Here is a 21295-nt window from a genome sequence, read left to right as displayed (position 1 = left end):
TTCAAACATCAAAATCTAACTTCTCTGAAGCTGACTGCTTGGAAATTGAACGCTTGATCTTATCAAAGCGTGGTTTTTCTGAGTCAGTTATTGATACCTTAATACAGGCTAGGAAGCCTGTCACCAGAAAGATTTACCATAAAATATGGCGTAAATACCTATATTGGTGCGAATCCAAAGGTTACTCTTGGAGTAAGGTTAGGATTCCTAGGATATTGTCTTTTCTACAAGAAGGTTTAGAAAAGGGGTTATCCGCTAGTTCCTTAAAGGGACAGATCTCAGCTCTGTCCATTCTGTTACACAAGCGTCTGTCAGAAGTTCCAGACGTTCAGGCTTTTTGTCAGGCTTTGGCCAGGATTAAACCTGTGTTTAAAGCTGTGGCTCCACCATGGAGTTTAAACCTTGTTCTTAACGTTTTACAGGGTGTTCCGTTTGAACCCCTTCATTCCATTGATATAAAGTTGTTATCTTGGAAAGTTCTATTTTTAATGGCTATTTCCTCGGCTCGAAGAGTCTCTGAGTTATCAGCCTTACATTGTGATTCTCCTTATTTGATTTTTCACTCGGATAAGGTAGTTCTGCGTACTAAGCCTGGGTTCTTACCTAAGGTAGTCACTAACAGGAATATCAATCAGGAGATTGTTGTTCCATCCTTGTGCCCAAATCCTTCTTCGAGGAAGGAACGTCTTTTGCACAATCTGGATGTAGTTCGTGCCCTTAAATTTTATTTACAGGCAACTAAAGATTTTCGACAAACGTCTTCCCTGTTTGTCGTTTACTCTGGTCAGAGGAGAGGTCAAAAAGCTTCTGCTACCTCTCTCTCTTTTTGGCTTCGTAGCATAATTCGTTTAGCTTATGAGACTGCTGGACAGCAGCCTCCTGAAAGAATTACAGCTCATTCCACTAGAGCTGTGGCTTCCACTTGGGCCTTTAAGAATGAGGCCTCTGTTGAACAGATTTGCAAGGCTGCAACTTGGTCTTCGCTTCATACTTTTTCCAAATTTTACAAATTTGACACTTTTGCTTCCTCGGAGGCTATTTTTGGGAGAAAGGTTCTTCAGGCAGTGGTTCCTTCTGTATAAAGAGCCTGCCTATCCCTCCCGTCATCCGTGTACTTTTGCTTTGGTATTGGTATCCCACAAGTAATGATGACCCGTGGACTGATCACACTTAACAGAAGAAAACATAATTTATGCTTACCTGATAAATTCCTTTCTTCTGTAGTGTGATCAGTCCACGGCCCGCCCTGTTTTTTAAGGCAGGTAAATATTTTTTAAATTATACTCCAGTCACCACTACACCCTTGGCTTCTCCTTTCTCGTTGGTCCTTGGTCGAATGACTGGAGGTGACGTAGAGGGGAGGAGCTATATAGCAACTCTGCTGGGTGAATCCTCTTGCACTTCCTGTAGGGGAGCAGTTAATATCCCACAAGTAATGATGACCCGTGGACTGATCACACTACAGAAGAAAGGAATTTATCAGGTAAGCATAAATTATGTTTTTTGTAAATCCATTACAAAAACTACAGTCCTTTTTTTTTTCTTTTCAAGGAGAGCTCTGTATTTTTTGTTTTGTTTCTACATTTGCCAGAATGTTGTATTTCAGTGAAATTATCCAAAATAATATAAAACTGCATTATTTTGAGGAAACCTATTTTAATTACAGATTCTCTTATATTTGACAGTGTCCTGGAGAGGAAAAACGAGTCGGAACAAGAACTGTGTACGTTGGACATCGGCCAGCTTCAGAAACGGATGCCTACATTGCACAGAAGTTCTGCAATAATAGAATTGTTTCATCCAAGGTTTGTTAATGTCATAATGTCAGCAGACATCTTCATTATACAGGCATAATATAGCCCTACAAATTGATTAGGCTCCTTCCTGGCTTCTAATAGAGCTTGAAAAATGTGCCCAAAATTGGAGAAAGCCCACAAATTTAGGAGCCAGAATATTTTTGCAGCCATATGATTTATATATATATATATATATATATATATATATATATATATATATATATATATATATATATATAAATAGTCAATTCTTGGTGATCTGATTCTCAGGGTAACTATACATTTTGCTGAGATATTTGTTATGCTAAAACCTTACATCTGTTTTGAAATCAAATGTCTTTGGTAAGATCATACATAATTAAGTATATTTTAACAATTACAAGTAAATATGAAAAAAGGGAGATGTTATTCTAAATCCCCATCTATTGATTCCAGCTACCATTTAGATTATAAATTTAGTGCCCTGTAATCCTTCTGTACCAGTCTGCCTTCCCTGTCTTTATTTATTGTGCCCCCCTGTATACCGCTGCAGATTTGTTTGGTATATTAAAGGGACACTGAACCCAAATGATCCCATGATTCAGATAGAGCATCCAATTTTAAGCAACTTTCTAATTTACTTCCATGATCAAAATTTCTTCATTCTCTTGCTATCTTTATTTGAAAAGCAAGAATGTAAGTTTAGAAGCTGGCCCATTTTTGATTCACAACCTGGGTTATCCTTGCTGATTGGACAGCACCAATAAACAAGTGCTGTCCAGGTCTGAACCAAAAATTGGCTGGCTCCTTAGCTTAGATGCCTTCTTTTTTAAATAAAGATAGCAAGAGAACGAAGAAAATTGATAATAGGAGTAAATTTGAAAGTTGCTTAAAATTGCATGCTCTATCTGAATCATGAAAGAAAAAAATTTGGGTTTAGTATCCCTTTAATAGTAAAAATAATAGAAATAAAAGTTGCAAAATGACTAGGTGTAATAACATAAACCATAAATATATGCATACAGTATCTCACAAAAGTGAGTATACCTCTCATATTTTTGTAAATATTTTATTATATCTTTTCATGTGACAACACTGAAGAAATGACACTTTGCTACAATGTAAAGTAGTGAGTGTAAATCCTGTATAACAGTGTAAATTTGCTGTCCCCTCAAAATAACTCAACACACAGCCATTAAAGTCTAAACTGTTGGCAAAAAAAGTGAGTACACCCCTAAGTGGAAATGTCCAAATTGGGCCCTATAAGCCATTTTCCCTCCCCGGTGTCATGTGACTCATTAGTGTTACAAGGTCTCAGGTGTAAATGGGGAGCAGGTGTGTTAAATTTGGTGTTATCGCTCTCACACTCTCTCATACTGGTCACTGGAAGTTCAACATGGCACCTCATGGCAAAGAACTCGCTGAGGATCTAAAAACATGAATTGTTGCTCTACATAAAGATGGCCTAAGCTATACGAAGATTGCCAAGACCCTAAAATTGAGCTGCAGCATGGTGGGCAAGACCATACAGCGGTTTCACAGGACAGGTTCCACTTAGAACAGGCCTCGCCATGGTCGACAGGTTATCTTTGGGAAATACACGCATGAGTGCTGCAAGCATTGCTGCTGAGGTTGAAGGGGTGGGGGGTCAGCCTGTAAGTGCAAAGACCATACGCCACACACTGCATCAAATTGCTCTGCTGCATGGCTGTCGTCCTAGAAGGAAACCTCTTCTAAAGATGATGCACAAGAACGCCCACAAACAGTTTGCTGCAGACAAGCAGATTACTAAGGACATGGATTACTAGAACTATGTCCTGTGGTCCGATGAGACCAAGATAAACTTATTTGGTTCCGATGGTGTCAAGCGTGTGTGGTTGCAACCAGGTGAGGAGTACAAAGACAAGTGTGTCTTGCCTACAGTCAAGCATGCTGGTGGGAGTGTCAAGGCCTGGGCCTGCATGAGTGCTGCCGGCACTGGGGAGCTACAGTTAATTGAGGGAACCATGAATGCCAACATGTACTGTGACAATATGAAGCAGAGCATGATCTCCTCCCTTTGGAGACTGGGCCGCAGGGCAGTATTCCAACATGATTATGACCCCAAACACACCTCCAAGATGACCACTACCTTGCTAAAGAAGCTGAGGGTAAAGGTGATGGACTAGCCAAGCATGTCTCCAGACCTAAACCCTATTGAGCATTTGTTGGGCATCCTCAAATGGAAGGTGGGGGAGCGCAAGTTCTCTAACATCCACCAGCTCTGTGATGTCATCATTGAAAAGGACTCCAGTAGCAACCTGTGAAGCTGTGGTGAACTCCATACCCAAGAGGGTTAAGGCAGTGTTGGGAAATAATGGTGGCCACACAAAATATTGACACTTTGGGCCCAATTTGGAAATTTTCACTTAGGGGTGTACTTACTTTTGCTGCCAACGGTTTAGACATTAATGGCTGTGTGTTAAGTTATTTTGAAGGGACAGCAAATTTACACTGTTATACAGGATGTACACTCACTACTTTACATTGTAGCAAAGTGTAATTTCTTCAGTGTTACATGAAAAGATATATAATATATTTACAAAAATGTGAGGGGTGTACTCACTTTTGTGAGATACTGTACATGCTGGGATATAGGGAAACATGTAGGGGTTGTTCAGTTACTGACAGCCAAGGAGGTAGACCTACAATTATTATTATTTTTTTTTTATATTTATAATTTTTTATTGAGATATTTGGCGGTAAAAAACAATAACAAATGTCCATATACAGGTGAAAAAGACAATGTACATATTGCAAATGGTGAACTTGCAGACATAATTAAGAATTGATATGGCTGCTTAGGTTAGGTTAAAGTAATATTGTCATATATAACCTGAACATGTTCACGTTGCTAGCAGCTAACCCTCTGTATGGATTCACATGAATGGTATATATGAACATAGAATTATAATATCATATAATATATATATATATATATATATATATATATAATATCATATAACTGTAACTTAATCCTTAATCAACGTTCAAGCATAATTATGGCTTTATAAGACTGCTTGTTCAAGTTCACTTCTCTGGCTGCTAACTATCTATATAAAACAACAATAATAGTATATATGTACATAATATTATGATATCTCTTTTTTAGAGAAGTCTGAAATACCCATGGCGAATAGGGTCACTTTTGTAGCCAATGTAAAGTATGTTGCATAAGGGAGGTTCTTAAATGATTAAATTGGTCACTTCTGGACCCCTGGTAGGAAAAATTGTCTAGCAGCTGATACTAAATATTGAAAAGTCATTGGCTACTGGCAAAGCAAACATGCTAAATAGTACATTAGAAAACATTATAAACAATAGTGTAATATTATAGAGTATAAATACAAAAAGTTACTGATATCAATACTATTATTATGTGGAGCAAAGTTATCTAGAGCCCCTAATAGAAATGAGAATACGATAGGTTTCCGGCTAAGCCATAAGAGATGTGGGAAGCAAAATGGAATTCCATATGAGGTTGGCTATATTTTGTAGGCCGCTGTTGTTAAAAGGATACTAGAGAAAGTAAAGCACTTGTGTACTACAAGTGGCTATTACACTAATTGGGCGATAATGAGGTATGTTTGGGAACAGATAAAATACTTGGATGTCTTGGAGTTGAGGAAGAAATATGATTTGGCCTCTTATCTACATATTTAATCTCAACTAGTGTCCTTGATATAAACTGCACCCATATTAAGGCGGTCCAAAAAGTATGATCTATTAAAAGAGGTGACAGCTGATGATGAAGAGGTTAGAAAAAAAGCAAGTCAGCATCTGACAATATATATATATATATATATATATATATATATATATATATATATATATATATCAGTGATGTGCAGTCACTAGAGGCAGGTGAGGCAGTGTTTCACCTCTCATATGGGCAAAAATATATATTTTTTTATTGGCTTTAAAAACAAAATTGTATTTTTTTTCCCCCAGCATTTTTTTTTCTCACAGCTATATGTTGTGCAATGAAGAGGCACAATCAGGTCTGCCCACCATTACACAACATGCTGCGCCACCTACTGGATGCAAGTGGTTAAGATCATTGCATGGCCCATTAACTGCTTATTTGAGGCAGTCCTATTTGGGCTGAACCAATCCAGCGAGAGGCATTAGTAAGTGGAACATAGGGTTGGGGCTGGATGTTAAATCATATAAAACAAAACAAAAACGCAAAAAAACAACTTTCATATATTTTGTTGCTGTCCTGTGAACATGCTAGCTTTGCTAAAGTGAAAAAGAGAGTTCTGTTCTTCCCCTCTAAGTGCAGTGGAATGTGCCACTGTCACTTCCTGAATCCTTACAGAGCAGGAAGAGAGAGGCACAGAGAACACTGTTTTAGCCACATCTTATTGAAGTAAGATTTTACTAAAAAGGGATTCTGTTAGTGAAAATGATAATTTAATGAATGTGGTTTAGTGTTTGTTTACTCTTTTACAGCAGGGTCGCTTTTGTATTTTGTTTACTCAAACTTTACACCCACTAACTTAGCAGCTTGCCTCTGTACTAATGTATAGTCTTACTTTCTGAACTCTCTGTAGCTCTGCTGTTTTATTACTTTAAAATGCAGTGGTCCCTCTCCCCCCCCCCCTTGTGTGTGTGTGTCTCTCTATCCATCTCTCTCCTTATGTGTTGTTCTCCCCATGGTCTCTTTCTCTCTCTGTCTCTCTTCCTCCTCCTCTGACTCTCTCATCCCTTATGTAATGAAATAATCTATAAGCATAATTTGCAGCATTAAAGTAAAAAGTATGTTTTAAACATATTTTAATGGGCATGGATTTCTAGATCTCATAATCAGAGCAAGCATTGTGTTATCTGGCAAGAGTTTATGTTACAATCCTTTTAGACTAAAATCAGATGTTTACTAAGTTGACCAGTTTTCCAAGACACCATTTAAAGGGACATGAAACCCATATGAAACCCATATGCAAATTTAAATAACTTTCCAATTTACATCTAATATCTAATTGTCTTCATTCTTTTGATGTCCTTTGTTGAAAATCATATCTAAATATGCTCAGTAGCTGCTGATTGGTGGCTGCACATAGATACCTCATGTGATTGGCTCACCCATGTGCATTGCTATTTCTTCAACAAAGGATATCTAAAGAATGAAGGCGTATCCTAGCCACTGCCTCACTAGTCTCTGACGTCACTGCACGTCACTGATATATATATATATATATTATACAGTATATATATATATATATATATATATATATATATGAATTAATTATTATTAAACAATCTATCACTGTATTAACATTCCAAATATTAGTAGGTTATTAACCATAGAACTACTCTGCAATCCTTTTACTCAATTTTAACTGATTTGCATAGGCTTTGAGACCTAGTTAAATAGGAGGAAATATTCGTAAGGTGAAAATAAATAAATCTGGAGTCAGATATATATTTGAATAATACAGGTAATATGATAAGTCAATGCTAAATAATTATTTACATTGAACATACTATATAGCTCCAAATGCAAATAGGAGGACTTTTAACTGAGATATATAACACCCTTATATTTTCCTCATCTCGCTAAAGAGGCACTATCCAAATAACAAAACAGATAAAATTTTGGTAAGCTTAGTGTCCCATCTATATCACAATGGGTGTCCCAGGATCATGATACATATACATATTTAGGGTTTGTCCATGCGAGTTACTGTTTGTAGTCAAAGCCCCAAAAAGTTAACAACAATAAAGATATAAATGGGACCTGTCAGGGTATCGTCATTGACCCATAGTAGTCTTTTAATGCCAACTCTCTTCATCTAGTGTCCCGCATTGTTGAGGTGACTAAAGGAGGGTCTTGTTCTCTGTCTGTGTAAAACAAGCTATACACATGTCCAAGTGATCTGCTGTTAATTGCTCACAGCGACACACAGCTCACCAGCAAAGCCTATGATTGCTATCTGACTCCCCTTTTGATGAGATTAACGGTCTTATGTCCCTCGTATGTCCCTCGGTATCAGTAGATTTTAGTGCAGAAGCCAGCTGATCACAGAGCCCACTGGACAAAGTAAGAGTGATGTTGCTATCAGAAAGGGTCCGTGATCTAGGCTTCAAGTCTTGCGTTGGTCCCTGAAATAGGGTTTGTTTTAGGCACCGGTGAGTTATCTCTAGCTGGAGTACTGAGAGTTCTGGAATGTTACGGGGTTAGGCTTATTTTGCGTCGTGCCCATTAGGTCACCATAAGAATTATGCAGCAAGACAGACCTGAGAATGAGGGTTGCTGAGGTATCATGATAGTCGCTATAGAGGCTTAGATCTGGAGTCTGCTTTTCCCTTCCACCCCCATAAGTATTTCCCTCTAGATTCAGCATATGACCATCTTCTCTCTCCCGGGGACTGGCCGTATCCCCCATTATGTGAGAGAGCGAGGTTTAGGAGTTACTCTGTGTCTATTGAGGCTTAAGGGTAGGGGCACTTTTTCCTATAGTTGATCGGGGTGCCATGTTAGCAGCATGTGGTCGTCCATCTGTCTTATCGGCCTTCTCCATTGTCGCTGTAGGTTTACCCCCATATTCAGTGTCGGACTGTACTAAACGTGTTAGGCTATGGAATCTGTCGAACATCTTTCTTTTGAACACTATTAACAAGGCTTGCACTTCGCTATTGAAATCCTCCATTGTATAATTGTTCGTAATTTCCAGAGATGTTGAGAAATTCTCTGCTGGGGTGTTGTCTCTTAGTGATCCGCCAACAAGACCCAGCGGTCCGATTTAGGAGCTCGTTAGAGTGCAATAAAGGTATCATCCAATGCAGGAGAGTATTCTCTGTACATTGAAGTAGGAATTTGCCTTCGATGGTTTAAAATAGTTTAGATTTCCTGACGGATGAAAAATCTTCAGAGCAGAGCTCCTAAGAAAGTGACCCTCTTAGGCGCTGGTCCGGACATGCCCCCCTGAATTTTAGATTTTAAATAAATGTGTGTTTGTTCGATATAAGATATCCACGTAGTCAAGTGAACATGGATTTTAATAGAATGCAGGGGCTTTATTTTAGTGCTTTCTATGTTACTGGTGTCAAGGAGGATAACTGAATGCTACATATATGTGCACACAATGAAAACAGAAAATTTCTGGCTCCTCAATTTGATCAAGTTTGTCAAGCTTATTGAAAAGAGAAAAATCATTATTAATCAATTTGTAAAATGTTAATCCACATATTATTTTAACGTTCTAACTGGATATTATTTCAACATTATAAACATAAGATGATGCGAGTCCACAAGATCATCACATTGCATTCCATTCCACTAGGAGGAGGTAAAAACACCCATAGATACCATAGATTTTATCTCGCCCACTCTCCCAGAATCCCTTAGTCAATGTTTTGCCTCCAAGATGAAGTGAGGGGAATTTTGAAGTGCTGTTTGTAGACTCAATATCCCCCTCAACATGCCTATGAAGGACAGAAGGGAAGACTGGAGTTTCACCCAGGCAATTAGAATCTCTTCCCAGTGTGGTGATGCCACAGGCCTTCAAGGTGAAATTTGGATTTCACTGCTAGTTCCCTGGTTTACAGCATGCTGCTCTTTGTAAAATCCTTGGCACTGTTCTTGCACTTCCTAAGATGGACCCATCTACGGAAAGCAGTCATCTGCAGCATAGGTAGGCACAGTATACAAAGGTGCTGACAGGTAAGTACATTACATTACACCTTCACAGTCTACCGGCTATTACATGAACATGATTCACATAGACTGTGGACATATACACACGCCAAACCCCTTCTATAGAAATTTTGGGAACTTTTCAGGCACTTTTTTTATTTTATTAAAAAATGATGCTCCTGTTGCTTGTAGAATAGTGCATCCAGTTTAAGAGCTCTACTGTGTTACTGGAGACCTTAACATAGCTCTCGGTTTCATATAGAGGTAGAGAAACCATCTTAGACATGTCTTGAGACATTTTGGGAATGTCAGAACTTACCAAAAAGTATCCAAATTGCTTATTAAACTTTATCTGTGTGCCTTTTATACTGCTGTTGTGCATAAAAATCTTACCAGATATAATATCATCTTTATCCTTATTTCCTTAAGCTACTAAAATGGAGCAAGTTGTTGAAGCTCTGGTCTCTAGACCACCAGCTGACCCTTTGGAGAGAAGATCTACTGATCTTTTAACTCCTTAATGCTACTGGATATTCCTTTGTGTCCCCCTGCTCAGCTATGTACCTCATGTGCTGAGTCAGTGTCTAATCCTAGACAGGCTTTCACAGTGCTGCCTTTCTCTCAGAGTGTTTAGGGGTCTGCAGTTCATCAATGCTATATCCCAGGAGGATCTACTGAACTCTCTTCTAAATTCAAAGAATATGTTCACTCTGCTATTACTGAGTTGATCGCTGTCATGCCTCCTGCAGTTAAATGCAGATGCTTGCACAGGCCAAAAATGATCCTTTACAGCCTTTATCCTATCAAAGACAACACTTGTCTAAATACCTTGCAAAGAAACAGGGTACATTCAGAACTGTAGATTCCATTTCTGTGGACAGATTTTCCGAAATTCAGGACCCCCCAAAGCAGTGCCGGAGGGTGTGTCCTTTCATTTCAGGCTACAGCATATTTATGCATTATTACAGGAGGTGTTAAGTGCTTTGGGGGTGGATGGTTCTCCCACTCCAGACAAGTCACCTGATAAAAAGATAACTTTTTAACCCAGCTTCTAATCGGCCTTCTACTTTCCTGTTGCCTGATTTAGTCACTGACAGTGATTAAGGAATGGAATAAACCAGGTATTTCTTTTATTCACTCCAGCAAATTCAAGGCCATTTTTTTTATTTCCCCTCTGCAAAATTAGAGATGAATGGAGCAATTCTTCTCTTGTTCGGCAGACTACCATTACCTTAGAGGATAATACTTCTTTTAGGTATCCAATAAATTCAAATCTTGAAGACTTCCATAGATGATCCTTTCAGGTGGAAGGGTCTATGTTTCATCCAGTTGTCAGTGCAGCTTGTGTAGCTGCAGCTACTGTGGTTTGTTATAATAACTTCTTTGAGCTAATTTCTAGTGAAGCATTGTTGTAAGAGATGAAACTCCTGAGGACAGCCAACAGTTTTATTTGTGATGCAGCAATGGGAATGATCTACATTAATGCAAATAGTGCTGTAATGGTTGTTTTGGCAAGACATGTCTATTGCCTTAAATCTTGATCTGCATACATGGTTTCTAAAAGCAGACTGTTGCTACTTCCCTTTAAGGGTAAAATCCTATTTGATCAAGGACTAGATGCAATTACAGCCACAGTCACTGGAGGTAAGGGAGCCTTCTTGTCACAAGACAAGAAAATGTCATTCCTTTCGGCAGGCTAAAACCTAAACATCTTCTTTTTCTTCTACCTTGTGATCGAGTTTACCCAAGACTACATATAAGGGTGTGGTCCAATTCCAGACAAGTTTCTTGTATGGGGCAATGGTAGTAACTGATCCAGTTACATCCACAGAGCTGAACCAGCTATTCTTTTCCAACCTCCCTATTTTACCTAAGACAGAAGGTACCTTTCAGCTGATTTTGGATCTCAACATTGAACAAGTTCCCACTTTTAATTGAAATGATTTTTATTGAATTTAAACAGCAATACGGAGCTTCGTAAAAAATTACATGTACATGTGCTTTTTTTCTCCCCCAAAGCAAACATAGTAAATCATGACCACATATTATTGCAAGAAGTATGCCTTGACAGCCTATCCCAAGCCATCTTTACTCCGTATCCCTGGCAACTTACACAAGAATGGTAACAAAATTTAACTAAAACATTAACTCATAAATCCCCCCCCCACCCCCCCCCCACCTCCAGGTTGTGTCGGTTGGTCTCCATCTCTTTTGAGAATGTTATAGTTTAATTGTCTGTCTTTCACAAATTTTGTTTAAATTATCTGGGAAATATCACTCCATCTTGTGCTCTCCGTCTTACTTGATGAAGTCGCCCACCACCACCTCTACCTGATCAGTCAATCATACTCTAATTCATTCTATAGCTCCCCTTTCCTTAGCATCCAATAAAACCATATCTTCTGAAACTGTTCTTGTTGGCCTTGTGACCAGGCCACCATTTCTGATAAATTAAATGTATCTACAATCTTATCAACCACTTCTTGCCAAGCAGGCGTCCCCGCTTTCCAATGTCTGGCGATACATATTCTCAAGCACGTGCATAATATTCTAATAAAGCTATTTATTGTCTTATTGAATGGTTTTACCCTATCATGTAGTAGTGCCTGTGATATTGTGAGGGTTATTCTCTCGTTCATAAGGGTTCCTATCATGGATGAAAGTTTCCCCCAGAGTGTTTGGACTTTTGGGCAGTCCCACCACATGTGTCTATATGTCCCCCTTTCTTGACACCCTCTGTAGCAGTTGCCATCATGCGTGGCTGCATAATGCATCGTTCTGATCGGGGTTAGGTACCATCTAAACGACACCTTGATAGAGTTCTCTCTCATGTCTGCACTAACCATTCCTCTACCTGCTTCCCTCAACAACTCCTCCCATTCACTTTTCTCTCTTATCTCCATGATATCCCTTTCCCATCTCTCTACCATGGGCGACTTAGATTGACATTTCGCTTTTTGTATCATCAAGTAAATTTTGGAGATCAATCCTTTTCCCCTGAATGGAGCACTAATCATTCTTTCCAATTCCGTAAGTGGTGTGGACTGTTTTGGTGACTGATATGCATGAATGGCTGAACTAATTTGTAAATATAAGAACCAATGTAGATGTTCTGGGTCTATTCTCTCTCTGATCTGATTAAATGTAAGCAATTTTGTGTTCTGTAAGAAGTCTGCTACCCTATATAACCCTTTGTTTTCCCACTTCCCCACTAGCCGTCTGGAGTCTGCAGGCACCAATAGTTTAATTGGCTTTAGTAAGGATTTCGTTTTACATAGTTGTAGCTCTTTTGTGAGTTTTGACCATAACCGTATTGCCTCCGCCGTTATTGGCGATTTGTATTCGCTCGTTTCAAAAGGGGCCCTGTGTCCCATATAATGTCTGCCGCCCTATCATAACCCACAATTTCCGCCTCAATCATGGGCCATATTAATTCGCTGTCGCTCTTCCCCATCACCACCGTCTGAGCTAGTCTAGCTGCCCTATAGTATTCGATGAGATTAGGAACTCCTACTCCCCCTACTTGTCTATGTTGTTTCAACACCTGTGCTGTTATCCTTGTCTTTCCATCGCCTCTTAAAAATTTCAATAGCTCACCTTGCAAAGCTTCAAGTTCCGAGGTGGGGACACCTATAGGTATGGCTCTAAAAATATACATTAATCTCGGAAGGAGATTCATTTTAATCGCCATTAACCTCCCATACCATGAAAAGTTGCCCTTTTTCCACCTTCCTAAATCGCTTCTGATAGTTCTGTAGATAGGTAAATAATTCAGTTTATATAAATCTGACAGATTAAGTTCCCACTTTTAAAGCGACACTGAACCCAAATTGTTTTCTTTAGTGATTTAGATAGAGCTTGCAATTTTAAGCAACTTTCTAATTTACTCCTACTATCAAATTTTCTTCATTCTCTTAATATCTTTATTTGAAAAGCAAGAATGTACGTTTAGATGCCGGCCCATTTTTGGTAAACAACCTGGGTTTTCCTTGCTGATTGGACAGCACCAATAAACAAGTGCTCTCCAGGGTTCTGAACCAACAATTGGCTGGCTCCTTAGCTTAGATGCCTTCTTTTTTAAATAAAGATAGCAAGAGAACGAAGAAAAATTGATAATAGGAGTAAATTAGAAAGTTGCTTAAAATTACATGCTCTTTATGAATCACAAAAGAAAAAAAAAAAAAGGGTTCAGTGTCCCTTTAAGATAGACATTTCAGACTATTCTTTCTTTAGTGTAGGAGGGTCAATGTATGCCTACCATCAACTTAATAAATTATTTGAATGTTCACAATGATCATGTCAAGTTTCTGAAATTTGCCTTTCCGAAACAGGTATTACCAGTTTGTGGTGCTCCCATTTGGTCTTTGCACGGCCCCCAGGGTATTTACAAGTTCTGGAGACCTTATTGAGTGTGGTGTAAGCTCATGGAATCTTAGAAGCACCCTATCTAGATAACATTGTGGTGCAGGCACCCTACCTACAGATGGATGTGAAACACACAGATGATGTTCTTCAACTGCTTCACAGTCATGGTTTGTGAATAAACCTGCCAATGAGCTCGTAACACCTCAAACTTGTGTGTTCTTCCTATGGTCGATTATCGACTCACTTACTATGCACCTATCTTTAACAAAACAATGCAGAGTCAAAATGCAACAGGTGTGTGCTCAATTTCAGCAAAATCGCCGTTCTTTCATTGCTCAGTGCATGAAAGTTGTGGTCCTGGTGCATGCTGAGACAGTGGAACGACAATCATTTGGATCTGTCTCAACAGATCTCTCTGGACAACCAGTCGAGAGAATCGCTCTCTTGGTGGCTCTGTCCAGATCACCTTTCTCAAGGGACATCCTTTTTAAGACCATCCTAGGAGATTTCAACTACAGATGCAAGTCTCTGAGGGTGAGAAGCAGTTTGGGGAGCCAAGAAGGCTAAGGGCCTTTGGTCTCGGGAGGAGAGCTCTCTTCCGATCAACATTCTGGAACTTCGAGCAATATTCAATGCTCTGAAGGCTTGGCCCCGTCTGGGTTCGTCCCAGTTTATCAGATTCCAATCAGTCAATATCACCTTGGTGGCTTACATCAACCACCAAGGAGGAACAAGGAGCTCCGTAGCAATGAGGGAGGTATCTCGGATTCTGGAGTGGGCAGAGGCCCACAACTGTTCGCTGTCAGCGATCCACATTCCAGGTGTGGACAACTGGGAAGCGGATTTTCTCAGCAGACAATCCTTTCATCCGGGGGAATGGTCTCTCCACCCGAGGTGTTTGCGGAGATATGCAACAGGTGGGGGACTCCAGAGATAGATCTCATGGGTCCTGTCTCAATACTAAGCTACCCAGGTATGGGTCGAGATCCAGGGATCCTCAGGCGGAGCTTATAGATGCATTAGTGGTGACTTGGAGGTTTAGTTTTGTATACCTTTTTCTGCCATTACCTCTACTTCCTCGAGTAGTGGCCCGCATCAAGCAGGAGGGGGCATCAGTGATACTGATTGCTCCATCTTGGCCGCGACGGATGTGGGGTAGCAGATCTAGTGGGGATGTCGTCATCTAATCCATGGAAGTTACCTTGTTGCAGGGATTTGCTGGAACAAGATCCTTTTGTTCATCAAAATCTAGATTCTCTAAGGTTGACTGTGTGGAGCTTGAACTCTTAGTCCTAGCCAGAGAGGTTTCTCTGAGAAAGTTATTGATACTCTCATTCAAGCTTGTAAGCCGGTTACTCGTCACATCTATCATAAGGTGTGGAGGACCTAATTATTATGGTGTGAAGAGAATGGATTCCCCTGGCATAAGGTCAGGGTTTCCAGGATTCTTTCTTTTCTCCAGGATGGTCTGGAGAAGGGCCTTTCTACTAGCTCCCTTAAGGGACAGATTTCGGCCCTATCTGTTTTACTGCACAAGAGGCTCGCTGAGCTTCCAGATGTTCAGTCTTTTCTTCAAGCTCGAATCAGGCCTGTGTTTAGATCTAGCGCTCCTCCTTGGAGTTTAAATCTTGTTCTTAAAGTTTTGTTGAAGGCTCCATTTGAGCCTATGCATGTAGTCCACATTAAGTTAGTGTGTTGGAAGTTTCTTTTTCTACTGTCTATTGCTTCGGTGTGCAGAGTCTCTGAAATGGCAGCCTTGCAATGTGAGCCTCCTTACCTAGTATTTCATGCTGATAAGGCTGTTCTTCGTACTCGGTTAGGTTTTCTTCCTAAGGTCGTTTCAAATCGCAACATTAATCAGGAGATTGTGGTTCCTTCCTTGTGTCCTAATCCTTCTTCTGCAAAGGAACAGTTACTTCATAATTTGGATGTAGTTCTGGCCTTGAAGTTCTATCTTCAGGCTACGAAGGAGTTTAGACAGACTTCTTCTTTGTTTGTTGTCTATTCTGGGAAGCGTAGGGGCAGAAGGCCTCGTCTACTTCCTTATCTTTTTGATTGAGGAGCATTATTCACTTAGCTTATGAGACAGCGGGACATAAGCCTCCTCAGAGGATTAAGGCTCATTCAACTAGAGCAGTGGCTTCCTCTTGGGCCTTCAAGAATGAGGCCTCTATGGATCAGATTTGTAGGGCGGCTACCTGGTCCTCCTTACATACATTTTCTAAATTTTACAAGTTTGACGTTTTTGCTTCGGCTGAAGCAGCTTTTGGGAGAAAGGTTTTGCAGGCTGTGGTGCCCTCAGGATATGGTCCGCCTCCTTTTTTGCCCTCCCATTCATTGAGTGTCCTCTGGAGCTTGGGTATATGTTTCCCACAAGTAAGGAATGAAGCTGTGGACTCTCCTCATATTAAGAAGGAATACATAAATTATGCTTACAGATAATTTCCTTTCCTCTGTATGAGGAGATTCCATAGCCCCCCGCCCATATTCTCTGTAGGGCAGACCTAAATTTTGTTTTGTTCTTCTGGCACCATGTATACCCTGATATTTCTCCTACAATTTTGTTTTGTTCTTCTGGCACCATGTATACACTGATATTTCTCCTACTGTTCCTTGTTCCCTTGGCAGAATGACTGGGATATGAGGGAACTGGGGGAGGTATTTAAGCCTTTGGCTGGGGTGTCTTTGCCTCCTCCTGGTGGCTAGGTTCTGTATTCCCACAAGTAAGGAATAAAGCCGTGGACTCTCCTCGTACAGAAGGAACGGAAATGATCTGGTAAGCATAATTTTTGTTATCTTACAATTTAACATAATAATATTTATATGCCTATTTAAAAAAAAAAAAAAAAATAACACTTTAAGGGTCAGATTTTGTCCTTAACAGCTCCTACAGCAATCAGCATTGACGAGTTTTGCAGACTGCTTTTTTCTCTCAAGTCCATGTCAGGAGCGCTGCTATGATCTGTCACACTTGAAGGGCCGTGTTACTGTTCCACGGCGTGGATTCTGGTAAGATCGTTTCATTTTATACACAATGTTAACATAGAAGACAGGGTTACAGTGTGGCGCCTTTTATCTTTACAGAATCATGGGTTAATATTCCTGGTAGGGGATTAATGAACGGGGGGATTTATACATGATATTGTTTATTGTGTCATTGCGGCGCTGTGCAGGATAAGGCTCTGGCAATGTGTGGAACTATCAGGTTCTTTCCGGGAGTTCTTGTGCGGTCCTTTTTGGCGCGTTTTCTCCTTTAGACAGGGGTGTTCCTGCGAGGCACCCGTGTGACCGGGTGGGGCTCTTCACTTCCGGTCTGATCTGCGACGGGGGAGACAAATCGGTTTCTGTAGTCTGGTTAATAGGAGGGGGTGAGTGCCCCGGCCATTGGTGGTTATAAAGGTGCCTGTTAGTTTCTCTTTTATTCTAATAAAAGCACAAGCTATGGAGGATTCTGACGCGTTAGAGGGTACTCTAGTCTCATACCTGTGTTTATTGTGAGGTTCCGGAAGACCAGCCTACCCAATTATGTTCCACATGCCTTGAGAGGGTCGAGACATCTAAGACTAAAAGAATGTTTAGTACCACTGAGCCGTCCACCTCTGAGGGTTTTCCGTCCCGTGATGTGTGTTCCCAAGTTGAGTCCCCTATTGCACATGCAGGGCAATGGGGTCCGACTGTTGCTCCTTCGGGAGAGATATGTTGGCCGCCAGATTTTGCGGATCAACTGCAGACGGCGGTTTCTAAAGTGATCCACGCCTTACCATTGTTCTGCTAAGCACAAGCCTAGGGCCTTTCAGAGCGGCCCGATTCAGGACTTGTCTTCGTCGGATACTCCTGCAGAGTAGTTTGATGAGGGAGCCCACTCCGACGCTTTGGGGGGACTCCTTCAAGATCGGAATCAGTGTCATCTAAAGCTCCGGCAGAGGAGCCTGGCTATAGGTTTAAGATGGAGAGTTTGCGCTTTTTGCTAAAGCAAGTGCTTGCTACTCTAGAGGTTCCGGAGCCGAAGCTTCCGGAGGAACCTTCTATCCCAAAGCTAGATAAGGTTTATGAGGGCAGGGTGGTACCCCAGACCTTCTCAGTTCCTATAAAGATGGCTAACATTATCAAGAATGAATGGGCTTGATTAGGTTCTTCCTTTTCCCCTTCCTCCTCCTTTAAGATACTTTTCCCCATTCCGGAGGCTTAGTTGGAGCTGTGGGGGACCATTCCTAGGGTGCATGGGGCCATCTCCATGCTCGCTAAGCGAATGACTATTCCCCTAGAGGATAGTTTGTCGTTCAAAGAGCCCATGGATAAGAAGTTGGAGAACATACTGAAAAAGATGTTTCAGCACACTGGGTTTGTTTTTTAGCCTGCAGCAGCCATAGCCCTGGTTGCTGGGGCTACGTCATATTGGTGTGATTCCTTGAGTGAAATGATTGAGGGTGAACCCTCTTTCCAAGAGGTGCAGGAAAAGATTAAGGCTTTAAAGATAGCCAATTCTTTGATTTGCAACGCCAATGTGCAAATTATTTGCTTGAATGCTAAGGTGTCAGGGTTTTCTGCTTTAGTGCGCAGGGCCTTGTGGCTAAAATCTTGGTCGGCGGACATGACCTCTAAATTGAGGTTGCTGTCCCTGCCCTTTTAAGGAAAGATTCTGTTTGGTCCAGCCACGGGAGGAAAGGGTGCCTTCCTACCCCAAGATAAGAAAGCTAAACCGAAAGGAGCTACTTTTCATCCCTTTCGTTTGGATAAGGCCCAGTGTCAGCAGCCCACCGCATAAGCAGACCAGTCCAAGGGAACTTGAAAGCCTGCTCAGTCTTGGCACAAGTCCAAACAGAACAAAAAGTCGGCATGAAGTGGACCGAGTAGGGGGCAGGCTATCTCTATTCTCCGAAGCCTGGTTGCAGGATGTTCAGGACCCTTGGGTTCTGGAGGTTGTCTCCCATGGTTACAGGATAGGATTCAAGTCCTTCCCTCCCAGGGGCAGAATCCTTGTGTCAAACCTGTCATCGAGGCCGGAAAAGAAAAAAGCCTTTCTAGGATGTGTAAGGGATCTTTCCTCTCTAGGTGTTATCGTACCAGTACCCCTTGCAGAAAGGGGTCTAGGGTATTATTCAAATCTGTTCGTAGTTCCAAAAAAGGAGGGCACATTCCGCCCGATTTTGGATCTGAAGTATTTAAACAAGTTTTTGTCCGTTCCATTGTTCAAAATGAAAACGATCAGGTCCATTTTGCCCCTAGTTCAAGAGGGGCAGTTCATGACCACAATAGACTTGAAGGATGCCTACCTTCATGTTCCAATTCACAGGGACCACTTCAAGTTCCTGAGATTTGTATTCCTGGACCAGCACTTCCCGTTTGTTGAGTTTTCACGAAGGTTCTCGGGGCCCTGCTTGCTGTAGCCAGATCCAGGGGCATTGCGGTGGCGCCCTATCTAGACGACATCCTGGTTCAGGCGCCTTCCTTCAGTCAGGCAGTGCGCCATTCAAGGTCTCTGCTCCTGTTACTTCAATCTCATGGTTGGAAGATAAACTCTGGAAAGAGCTCCCTGATACCCAGCACCAGGGTGGAGTTTCTGGGCACGATCATAGACTCGGTGTCCATAAAGATTTGTCTCATGGATCAGAGGAGCAGGAAGCTTGCGTCCTCTTGTCTGGCCCTTCGATCCTCAGAGAGGCCCTCGGTGGCCCAATGTATGGAGGTGATCGGGCTCATGGTCTCCAGCATAGACATCATTCCATTTGCCAGGTTTTATCTCAGGCCTCTTCAGTTATGCATGTGGCGGCAGTGGAACGGCGATATTCAGATCTCTCACAGCTGATATCCATGGGTGTACATGCTCTGACCTCCCTCTCTTGGGGATCTGCCCGTAACAACTGTCCAGGGGACATCCTTCTTGAGACCGTCCTGGGAGATTGTGACCACGGATGCGAGTCTGGCGGGATGGGGAGCTTTTTGGGGTGCCAGACTGGCACAGGGGAAATTGTCTCGGCAGGAGTCCTGTTTGCCGATAAATATCCTGGAACTTCAAACGATCTACAATGCTCTGAAGGCGTGGCCCGTCTGGGGGCATGCAACTTTATAAGGTTTCAGATGGACGACATAACCTCTGTGGCTTACATCAACCATCAGGGGGGTACAAGGAGCTCCCTCGCAATGAGGGAGGTGTCTCGGATACTGGAATGGGCGGAGGCCCACAACTGCTCACTTTCGGTGGTTCACATTAGACTTTCTCAGCATGCAAACATTCCACCCGGGGGAATGGTCTCTTCACCCGAAGGTGTTTGCAGAGATTTGTCTCAGATGGGGGATGCCGGAGATAGATCTCATGGTGTCCAGACTCAATTGCAAACTTCCCCGTTACGGGTCGAGGTCAAGGGATCCCCAGGCAGAACTGATAGATGCATTAGTGGCGCCTTGGAGGTTAGATCTAGCATACATCTTTCCTCCCTTAAACTTCTACCTCGTATAGTGGCACACATAAAGCAGAAGAGAGTGTCGACCATTCTGATTGCTCCTTCGTGGCTGCGGAGGACGGGGTTTGCGGATCTGGTGGGGATGTGATCTTCTCCGCCGTGGAGGTTACCCTGTCGCAGGGATCTGTTGGAACAGGGTCCAACATCCAACATCAGAACCTCGGTTCTCGGAGGCTGACTCCGTGGAGATTGAACGCTTAGTCCTAGCCAAGAGAGGTTTTTCTGAAAGTGTGATTGACACTCTAGTTCAGGCAAGGATGCCAGTCATTTGGTGCATCTACCATAAGGTGTGGAGGACTTACTTGTCCTGGTGTGAGAAACATGGATACCCTTGGCACAAGGTGTGGGTTTCCAGAATTCTGTCCTTTCTTCAAGAAGGTTTAGAGAAGGGACTTGCCGCTAGTTCCTTAAAGGGACAGATTTTGGCATTATCTGTTTTGTTACACAGGAGACTCGCTGAGCTTCCTGACATCCAATCCTTTGTTCAGGCATTGTCTCGAGTCATGCCTGTCTTTAGGCAGTCTGCTCCCCCGTGGAGCTTGAACTTAGTCCTTAGGGTTTTGCAACAGGTCCCATTTGAGCCTATGCATTCCCTTGACATTAAGATTCTGTCCTGGAAGGTTCTTTTCCTGTTGGCCATTGCAACGGCTCGCAGAGTATCTGAACTGGCGGCCTTGCAGCATGGGCCACCTTATCTGGTTTTTCATTCAGATAAGGCTGTTCTTCGCACCGGCTTTGGATTTCTTTCCAATGTGGTGTCCAATCGTAACACCAATCAGGAAATAGTTGTTCCTTCTCTGTGCCCTAACCCTTTCTTCTTCAAAGGAGCGGTTACTTCATAATCTGGATGTGGTCCGTGCCCTGAAGTTCTATCTTCAGGCTACAAAGGACTTCCGACAATCTACATCTCTTTTTGTTCTGTATTCAGGGAAGGGCAGGGGTCAGAGGGCTTCTGCTACTTCTTTGTGTTTTTGGCTGAGGAGCTTGATCCACTTGAACCCTCCAGGTTTCATTCA

The 21295-nt window shown here is 41.9% G+C and overlaps 1 protein-coding gene across 1 annotated transcript in view; it reads left to right on the top strand.

Moving 5' to 3' along the window:
- ATP11C (ATPase phospholipid transporting 11C) overlaps positions 1–21295 on the top strand; it is a 345758-nt gene that overhangs the window by 104087 nt on the left and 220376 nt on the right. Inside the window, 1 exon segment of the mRNA XM_053699245.1 lies at positions 1686–1805. Coding sequence (XP_053555220.1) covers positions 1686–1805 — 120 coding nt within the window.

This window comes from Bombina bombina, chromosome 1 (genome assembly GCF_027579735.1).
Source record: "Bombina bombina isolate aBomBom1 chromosome 1, aBomBom1.pri, whole genome shotgun sequence".
NCBI classification, from domain to species: Eukaryota; Metazoa; Chordata; class Amphibia; order Anura; family Bombinatoridae; genus Bombina; species Bombina bombina.
This window is presented reverse-complemented; position numbering and strand designations above follow the sequence as displayed.